This window comes from Centruroides sculpturatus, unplaced genomic scaffold (genome assembly GCF_000671375.1).
Source record: "Centruroides sculpturatus isolate CEXI.00-Female unplaced genomic scaffold, Cexi_2.0 scaffold3517, whole genome shotgun sequence".
NCBI classification, from domain to species: domain Eukaryota; kingdom Metazoa; phylum Arthropoda; class Arachnida; order Scorpiones; family Buthidae; genus Centruroides; species Centruroides sculpturatus.
The window spans coordinates 1-9879 of record NW_019387604.1 but is presented as its reverse complement, the minus strand read 5'-3'; the positions used below and the strand labels follow the sequence as shown (position 1 = coordinate 9879).

At 34.7% G+C, this 9879-nt stretch overlaps 1 protein-coding gene and 1 long non-coding RNA gene across 2 annotated transcripts; one reads left to right on the top strand and one right to left on the bottom strand.

Moving 5' to 3' along the window:
• Positions 1-324: 324 nt before the first annotated feature.
• On the top strand, positions 325-3316 carry LOC111616526. The gene is made up of 4 exons (XR_002755266.1): positions 325-495; positions 580-666; positions 3136-3184; positions 3274-3316. It is a non-coding gene; the product is annotated as an uncharacterized LOC111616526 (long non-coding RNA).
• A 90-nt stretch (positions 3317-3406) lies between these two features.
• Positions 3407-9812, bottom strand: LOC111616527 (katanin p80 WD40 repeat-containing subunit B1-like). The gene is made up of 4 exons (XM_023357933.1): positions 9219-9812; positions 8410-8852; positions 8166-8336; positions 3407-8092 (listed from the first exon to the last, which is right to left on the bottom strand). Exons 1-4 carry the CDS (start codon positions 9319-9321, stop codon positions 8012-8014), a joined length of 798 nt encoding a protein of 265 aa, XP_023213701.1. The 5' UTR covers positions 9322-9812; the 3' UTR covers positions 3407-8011.
• Between the last annotated feature and the right edge of the window lie 67 nt (positions 9813-9879).

The window sequence follows — 9879 nt, the reverse complement described above, 5'->3', positions numbered from 1 at the left end:
CGAGTGATGTATAAAAATACCAATCGATAACTCCATTCTGTGCCATCTAGCTTGAATTTGAATACGAAATGCAAACTCAAACTGTCGTGGGTTCGTTCCTAGCGCGATTCACACCCATTTCTTCTAAAACACGAATGCTGTTTACATTTTAAAGGGCCAAGATTCATTGTCACCAACAAACAACCCATTAATTAATTCGTGTTAATGGAGTGGGTTCGGACCCCACAGCTTCTAATCAGTCATATATTTCTTTGTAGGCTATATTTTTTCACCCTAATTTGGAGTCCACATTTAAGTTGATTATTAATCCTTTAGAAGTGTAAACTACACAACTCAAACTGTCGTGGGTTCGGTCCTAGCGCGATTCACACCCGTTTTCCTGTGCCAAATTCATCATTAACAGCGCACATCCCATTAATTCAACCATCAATCAGTTGGCACGTTATCGAAGGAATGGGTTCGGACCCCACAGATTCTATCAATCTCATTTCTTTGGTAGAATCTATATATTTTTACGAAGTAGATTGTATTTCTAATGGCCAAGAACAATGAAATTTAAAGCATGTTTTTCTTTTTCAGGTCCGTGGTAGTCTAGCAGTGTTACAATCTTCTATTTTCAAGGATTGCTCACCCCCCAAAAAAGTGACTTCTTTTCAAAAGTTCAAGGTGAGAGCTTTATGTACAAATTTTACACCCGACAAGCCAATAATTCTTTATTTAAAATTGACTTTTACTGAAAAAAAAAAAAAAAACAGAGGAAAAGGAATTGTAGAACAATTCGACACTAGAAAAACCAAGACTTCTTCCCCCTTTACACTTAAAAAACAAAAAGGAATTTGCTCTTTGCTAATCGTAAAGGTCACAAAATTCTATATTTAATTAATTCTCTCGAAAATTTTCATTTTTCTCGCTCCAGAAATTCATAGAAACTCGAATTTCTCGCAATACCCGGAAAGTACACTTCCACGCAGCGTACAGAAAGACGAATATTAGTCATTTAAAATGCCATTATCAAAGAGCAAATTCTATTGGAAGATGAGAGTAAATCTGGTGTCTTATTGCATCACGATTCTTCGAATAGAAACTTTCCATTCGACGAACACCACGATGACGAAACGTCACAATATGTCTGTCTTAAATCCACGAATCGGGGGATTTCTTTTACCATATTTATGCTCGCCTTTCCTTATGGAGAGGAGTATTTTTAAAATAATTCCGCCTATTTTTGGTGTGGGGGGTTAAACAAGTTTAATGCGCTGCGGCAGCTTGCACTTCCGTATGCAACTCGTGCCAAGTTTCTCCTGCCTATTTATATCCTTTCGACACGCGCCGCCATCTATCGCTACTAAAAGTAAATAACCTACAACTTATTTCACTAGGCTTTTCGTGGCGCCCTCCGGTGGCAGATTATGTAACTATTTTTGGTCTGGCATACTTTTTATTTTTTAATATTAAAATGCACGTTAGAATACTTTTTTTAAGTGTTATTAAACTATTATAAAATAAAATCTCGCCTATCACAGCTCGAAAATTACCNAAAATTACCATTAAGCCTGTTTAATGTGGTACAAATTACACAATAGCAATCTATATATAGGAAGAAAAGTTCAAAAATTTATAAAAATACCTCTTGATTAAGGTAGAAATGTACTTAACAACATTAAAATTAATTTTAGTATACAAAACACCTGATCAAACAATAATACAATCCCCTTTCTAGGAACACAACTGCTTGAACTGGTGTGGAGAATGACCAACTTGATCCCCTCTGGAAGGCTCAAAAGTACTGTGTAATGTTTTTTACATTACACAGGAGTTTGAGCCTTCCAGAATCTTGAAAGTTTAGTGTTTTGCATTGTAATATGGCTGCGCAACTGCACCACTTACCCTATTCTTCTTACAACACTAATTAGGTGTGGAGTCAGAAGCAATTTTCGATTGGAATCACTAAAATGTGCAAACTTCTGTCCAGAATTTTAGTAATGGAAACAGACCCGAGCGTATTGCATAGTCCCATTTATGTTTCTCTAGGCATTCATACTCCATGCGCTTACACTTCTCCCATTGTTTTTGAAATGATGCCGTACCTGCAGTATAAAGTTTTAGGTGATGGTGGAGCCACTACACAATAAACTCTCCAACATTGGAAGATTCACTGTGCCAAAGTCACTGTGGATAAATTTCCCATCTCCCAAAACTTCATTCAAAGGACCAAACACGTGATCATCGCACGGTGACATCCTGTATCTTGGATGATCCTAAATTTTCTAACAGTGTTGATCTCCTCTACTTGTGTTCTGACATCAGCCGGAAGACAGCTATTGTGCAGGCAAAGTATCTATGCCAAAATGATAGGAGAAATGTCGGCGCATGGAAAATGAGTACCAAGAGAAAAACAAATTTGGAGTATGTAACACACAATTTCATCGCCATTACTGAAATTCCAGACAGAAGTTGCAATGTCCTCATATCGGCTTTAACAGTTCTAACTCAATAGTGTTTGCCAGTGTTGTAACAAGGATGGGCCGAACTTTGTTAAAGACTTATACGTATTTAAACATAGTATGATGATTCCATGCTTACAGAAGTTTGGTTTTCTGCTTCAGGAAGTCTGACCATCTTCTGCAAGCCTTCAGATACTTCAATTCACCAAACACATGAAAGTTCGAGCAAAAGGTTCCGACTCTAGGATAGGTGCAACAGAGATTTCCATTTGAAGTTCTCAACCTTGTTACAAGGCATACTGGCAGGGTGCAGTGTCATATTATCATGCAAGAGGATCATGTAAGCACTGTACTAATTCTTAAGTGTTGTGTAGAGTAGTTGCAGGGTTTCACGCTAACATTCAAACCTTTCACCATGCAATTTTCATGTGTTTGGTGAATTGAAGAAGCACCTGAAGGGTTACAGGTTTGTCTTGCATGCAGAGATAAAGGGGTGGTCCCAGATTTTCTGAAGCAGAAAGTAAAATAAAAATGTATCACAACCGATGTCATATCTTGGTGGTAACACATTTATTTCCTTTATCTTTCAGGAAGATAAACTTCCTTTCATTATTGCATTTAAAAACTAATTAATTGATTTATTGCATGCTATATATTCTATACAAACCAATCTTAATTTCTCTGTTTATAGGTAAGCCAGATCTATAAAAAGTATCAGTCAGTATGGAGACACTATCAACGTAAGTCTATCATATGTACAAGATGTCCGAGAAGTCACTAAGTCACTGTGCTGTGGAAAAGGTTTGTTTTATTAAACATGGTATTGCAGTTTCTCCTATAGCATATCCCAGAAATGTCTGCCAAGGGGAAACCTTCTGGGTGGACTTAAATAGGGGTCATTTCCCATAAAAGTGTTAAAAATGTAAATAAATCCCGGAAAACATGTGACCAGCCTGTTTGCAAGCTACGAACATACAACCAACTAGCAGTATTCAGTGGTTTCGTCCGCTCGGCCACTGGTGGGCAGCTAACATTTCCATCACTATATCTAACAGTAAGTACTGAAGATAATTTTATAACTTTGCTGTAACTAATTTGTTTTCTACGATAAACAGTAAATCAAATTGTAACAGTTGAGTTCCTTGTTTATCTCTAATATAATACATTAATTGAATTAGAGAGTATGAATATTTATAATGTAAAGCTCATTTTTAAACTATAATCGCAAGAAGATAGAGAACAGACTTAAAATGAAAAAAACATTTTGCATCACACCGTATTATGTGTTTCTCACGTTTCAGCATAATACACTCTTCTCAGTATCATTCTGAATATAATTTTAAATCTTAAAATTCTTTCTTTGAAACCTAATTACTTTTCTCAAGATAATATTTATGTTAATACATAAGAAAACAATCTTTCTAAGGATTAGACTAAAATATTTTAATGATAGAACTAATAAATTCAAGATGTGGCAATTTAAGAAACATTAAATTAATCTTGTAAAGCCATAATTAAATAATTTTTCATGTAAATAAGTGAATATTTACATTGTTGAAATCAAAATCTGGAAATCTTAGTAGAGAAGTAGGCTTATATCAGATCTATTTTAAAAATCTAACGATAGATCAGAACAATTATCTATGAGAATATCTGAAATTTATGAAAAAACAAAGATCCTGTAAAGGTTTTCTTTATAATTATGGCTCATCAGATCATAAAAGTCAAAAATATTCGATTAGGGTTTCAGATTTCTACTTTATTGTTCTACATACTTTAACTTGAAAACAAAAGAATAATTACATAAATAATATTTATATTAAATCTATTTAGTCATTCTAGTCAAGATCGGATGATGAGACCCGACAGATCATAAACATTAATCGGACAAGTATTTAATTTTTTTAAAACGAGTAAAGCTGATTCTACGCTTAGTATTTGCCAAATATAGAGCAGTTCCGATGACTTACTCGTGACTAATATTGTGTATTCGTTATTTCACTTGTTAGTATATAGAGCCGAATAGGCAACTATTCGGCTCCGACTAAAAACGGAATTATGGATCTGGACTGAGGGCATAAGAATTTCCGGGTCGAGAAGTTAGAAAAGATGTTAAATTTCCAATAAAGTCCTACTATGACGTTTCATATTTTAAAACATTATTAAAACTATAATTTTCAGTTCATGCTTTATGTTAGACATAAAAAGGATATCTCACATATAACCCATCATTTAATTAGAAGTAATTTATTATTGTAAAACATAAAAAACTAACTCTTCTTCAAAATACTGTACAGTCTATTGTGATTTATGATCTATAGCTCTCTTTCAGTTAACTCTTGTATTAAGAAAAAGCTTCTTGTCTCGAAAAATTGTTGAAAGCAAATCTTAAATACTATAATAGAGATAACAGACTTTTGATGTTACCAGTAGCGGTGTTATCTTTACTGTAGTATAGAGATTTACTTTCAACTCTTGTATTCCTTGTTACCACTATTTTTTGAAGAAAAATTCTCTTGTTGCAATCTCAACTTGTGATGAGAGAATTTGAAAGTATTGTCCAGATAAAAACTACACCACTGACCGGAATGAATAGTAATACAATGGTTCAGGACCATAGGTAGAATGTGGGAAAGGTTTGATTGCATTCAGTTCTCGCATCTTACCTTTCATAAATGATCTAGCAAAATATGCTTTCGGTTGACTAAAGCAGGATATCACTTGAATTAAATAAGCATACAAATTTAAATTGAGAGAAATAAAGTTCAACAGTTATCCCACAACAATTGATGATATACTTGTAGCATAACAGCTTTTCAAAATTTCACCAAACACATTCAAACCTACTACACTTGTTAATTGGTTTGGGCAGCCAGCCTGGATTCAACCATTGTTTTAACATGTCTGGATTCAGAAAATTTGTTTTATTGTTAGTAAATCCAATTGACAAAGCAATTAATGGCACACTTCCATCTGTTTTGTGCCTGTGCAGAAAACAGTACCTATTAACTTTTCCAAGTGCAACGAGGTAATTATACACCAAAGATTTCAAAGTTCCTATGCCATTCAATATCCCACAAGTGCCTGCGATCAAATTAGCTTTAAGAACTTTACACACGGCTATAGAATTACATTAAATTTCAGTCCGAACAGTTTAAATTGTGAAACTAGTATTCCGTAGATTGTGATGGCAACATTAAAAAGATTAGCATTCCAACAATAACTTAGTGTATTTTTATAATATTGTTATTACAACTGAAAAATTAAAGTACTTTTAGTGTGAAATGCAATGAGAGCACATTTGTACACATTCCCTTTGTATTTTTCTTAAATATAACACCTAGATTAACTCTAGATAAGCATATATACCAATAATTCATGGTGACAATTAATTACTGGGCTACGTAGAATTATGGATAATTTTATCGGTCAACAATGAGAAAAAGGTTGAAAAACATTGAGTAGACTGTCAATTATCAGGGTAAATGGAAAAAATTACCATCCCAGTTAATCAGTACCATTTAAATCCTGTACAAGTGAGGAGAACGAGGAAATTTTCAAAAGAAACGCAAAGCATATAACTATCTCACATAGTTACTTGTAATAAACTGAACACTTCAACAAAACATATTCTCCCTTCATCTCTGCATGCAAATTGCTCAAATACTGATTAAAAAAAAACTCAATAAATAGCAAGTTACATAAAAAAATGTATTGCTAAAGTATCAAAGTTATCAGTTGTACTGAATTATATTAATAGACATGAGTCAAATGTGTCTAGACACAAGTTTTAAAAAAAATCAAGGTGAAAGAATGAGTCAATAACGACTTATTTATTTCCTAACAAGTCTATTTTAAAAGATTGATTCAATTTACAAGTTTTAGTTTGACGCTTTGATTCTTTATAAGTTAAGTAAACCAAAATTGCGCATTTAAAGTTACAATAAGCCATTAAATTTCGAAAATTAAAACTGGACTGGTTTGTTTGTTTACGGCAATGTGACACGTGGGCGATCTGCCAAGGGGAATGACTTCCAGAAAGACTTGAGGGGAAAGTGATTCATACTTAGGTGCTACTAACTTGAAGAAAACCTGGAAAACACCACGATGCCAGCCCATTGATGAGGCAAGAACCCATGACCAACTACCAGTGTTTAATATTTCATTTTTCCCACCACTAGGACACTGATGGACAAAATTAAAACTGGAAATGTTGCAATAAACCAATCTTCCAATATCTGTAATAATAATAAATTCAGAAAACTTGTGTTTACAATTTAAAAAGTGTTGAAATGAAGCATCTGCCTGTTATAATAGTGATGCTCCAGATAACTTAATGTCCAGCAACTGAAGATGGTTCATAAGTTCAATACCCTTTGCACTTTAACAAAGATTCATCCTTGCTACTGCACATCATAGTGTGGCCAAAATTAACAAATATACCATAGAGAACTTTTTCAGAAAGGAGACAAACTGAAAGATTTGACAAGTAATTAGAAACCTTTCAGTATATTGAAAGACAAAGGTACAAAAAGTATAAGAACGGATACAGATCCACATTCCACACTACACATTTCAGACAAGTGTCGCTGGATTAATGCCAGAAAGGCGAGATTCAATTGTCTAATTCTTTCTCCACCCTGCTACAGATGTTACGAACCTATGAAAAAAACTACGTAAATGGTTACTACTTTTACAACGAAGAAATTTGTAATCACTACTCCCACTATTTGTTAAGAAATTTTCTAATTTTCACCAAACGTAACCCAACGAATCAAATTTTTAATACACTCCACCTTTATTGTATTTGGAAAACGTCATAAATATGAGGGAGGAAAGTCATCTCATGCCGTACTGCCCACTTCCAAAGTGGGCAGCGTGGTGTGATTTGCGTGAGTCACATCTTTTTAGTGGGAAATAGTTACATTTTTAGCATTATTACTTCATCTACACATCAAAAAAAGTGCTTAATTAGAAAAATAAACTCTAATTATGTATTAAAAATATCCACGCTTCTTAAATTTGTTCTTCTTTCAGCTTGTACAATTAAATACTTAGACTTTTAGAAGTACTTAACGTGAAGAAGAAAGAGATTGTTACATTTGTTTAAACATTGTTTAAACTTACAAACTCTCCAGGGAAGACTTTATGAGAAAATGGCTCCTATTTAGGTGTTAGTTTTCCAGATTTTATTCACATGCCTACTTATGATGAGGTGCAAACCAATGAACAACTACCAGCATTTATAGATTTTATTCATTTAGCTACCGATGGGTACGAAACATAGAAAAGATTGATACGATGTGGGATGCGAGCTTGCAACTTGTTGGCAAATATGTCGGCAAGTTATCCACCGTCCAATCCTAGTTTCTAAATGTAAGCATAGTTTGAAATCGTCGCACATTCGTACACGTTTTGCAATCATCCTGCACTGGTCTGGTGTAAACTTGCATTAAATTATGTATTTGTCAAACAGAAATGTGCAATAACGGCACCAATTTTAATTATGTAGGCTTATGTCGCATGTACGTCGATTGCAAAAGTTACATAATTTAAAAAATAAATACTTACGGCCTAAGCGTTATGACATTCAATATATCTACAATTATGGACTGGTTATTCATTTGGACTGCGGACTCCAATGCTATCTAGAAAAATTAGTGTACGATTTAGCATTTTAAAATCATCGATAAGTATTAAATCTTATATTTCTTAAATTACTTTCATATCTTTAATGTTCCACTGCGCTAAGATTATCTGGAGATTTTTATGTCGATGGGACATGACTGCTATCATGGGCTGGTGACCGCGGATTATGCAAGACATGGCTTCTGCCTCGGACATCTCCGGCTGATTGGATCCTCCGAGCCTCAGTGTGTCTTGCAGGTGTCTCTGGAGAGAGATAATACAAACTTTAGAGTATGCAGTCATTTATGAGTTTCCTGCTTGTTTCAGAGTTACTTACGGGTAAAAACTCTTCTAAATCTAAACCAAAAGGATGTTCTCGTTGGTCTGGTACAAAATCTAAGTAGTTGATTTCTGTCCTCTGCTGTAATTCTGGGAAGACTATGGCTTGTTTAGGATGTACATCCTTCTCGGCCGGTATGATCGGCACCGGCCTCACCACTGAGACAGCCGAGGTCTCTGTGCAGGAATTGTACCGCAGCATCACGCTCTTCTCCAAGGGCTTAAGTAGCGATGTGCTAGAAGATGAAGGGAGACTGGGCCTCCGGAACGGATCCGCCGGTCTGGTGTAAGTGATGCCAAGCGCGGAGACGGTGGACGGCGTGGGAAACGTCTTTCTCTCGGAGGATGTTGTCACTATTTCCACTGGAGGAAGGAACGGAGACTGGCTGCATTCTAATCTTCTGAATGTTTTCGCTTTAGAATTTGCATTTTTTAGTGGGTCTAATGAAATTAAAATACAAGTTTTGATAAAGAAAAAACATTTACATCTAGTTTTTAAGATACTTTAACATAAATATTCACTATAAATAAAAAGTAAATTTAAGAACAAAATCTTTGTTTTATAAGTCTTACAATGCTGTATTGTGCATTATATAGCATGTTTGGTTGGTTAAATCATGCAATATAAGTGATATTCGGTGTGCGTGAACACACAATTTTCTATTATCTTTGCATTTCTGTTTCATCACACAACAATCGAGTATCACTCATAAGTGTTACTTTAGACTTCAGGCAAACCTTTGAGCATTCATTTAAAATAAATAAAAATGGAAAAAAATAAAAATGAAAAGAAGCTAGCATGCATACCGTCAAGCGGTGCCGGAAAGGGATCCGACTTGGGAGGCGTGCGACACACTGCAACAGTAGCAAAATAAAAACTTTTTTTTTTTTTAATAAAAATAACAAGCATAAACAATTTCCTACTAATTAAAGTAAACTTCTTCAGTATATATGCACCATTTTATGTCATCGCCAATCGTCTTTTTTGATCCCTAAGTCTAGTATATGCGATACAACTACTGCTGACATTTACAACACAAAAAACACTGACGAGGTTTGATGTTTACAAAGCGATCTGGAATGTGACTTGCGAGGTGTTCCAAGCACACCAAGAGCACTGTCTCTTCGGAGAGTGGCAATAATGCAACTTAACCCGATTTCAATACCTTCACCAACTGGTTCGGCAATGCAAAGTGCAAAACCATGCTCTTTCAGGTTTCAAGTGATGAAATGTCAGTAGTAGTCATAACAATGCATTTTGTTCTTAAATTGCCAAGCTATTTTATTTTCAATTAATTGGTAAAACTTTTTATAAAAGTACATATATTCAAAGAAGTTTGCAACCAAATTTTTTATATGTATACAGGGTGTCCCATAAGTCTGGAACAATAGGTGTTATGTAATTGGGTCTCTAGGTCTTTTCTCTTTATCACAATGCACCCATCCACACCAGCCATGTCACCAGCAA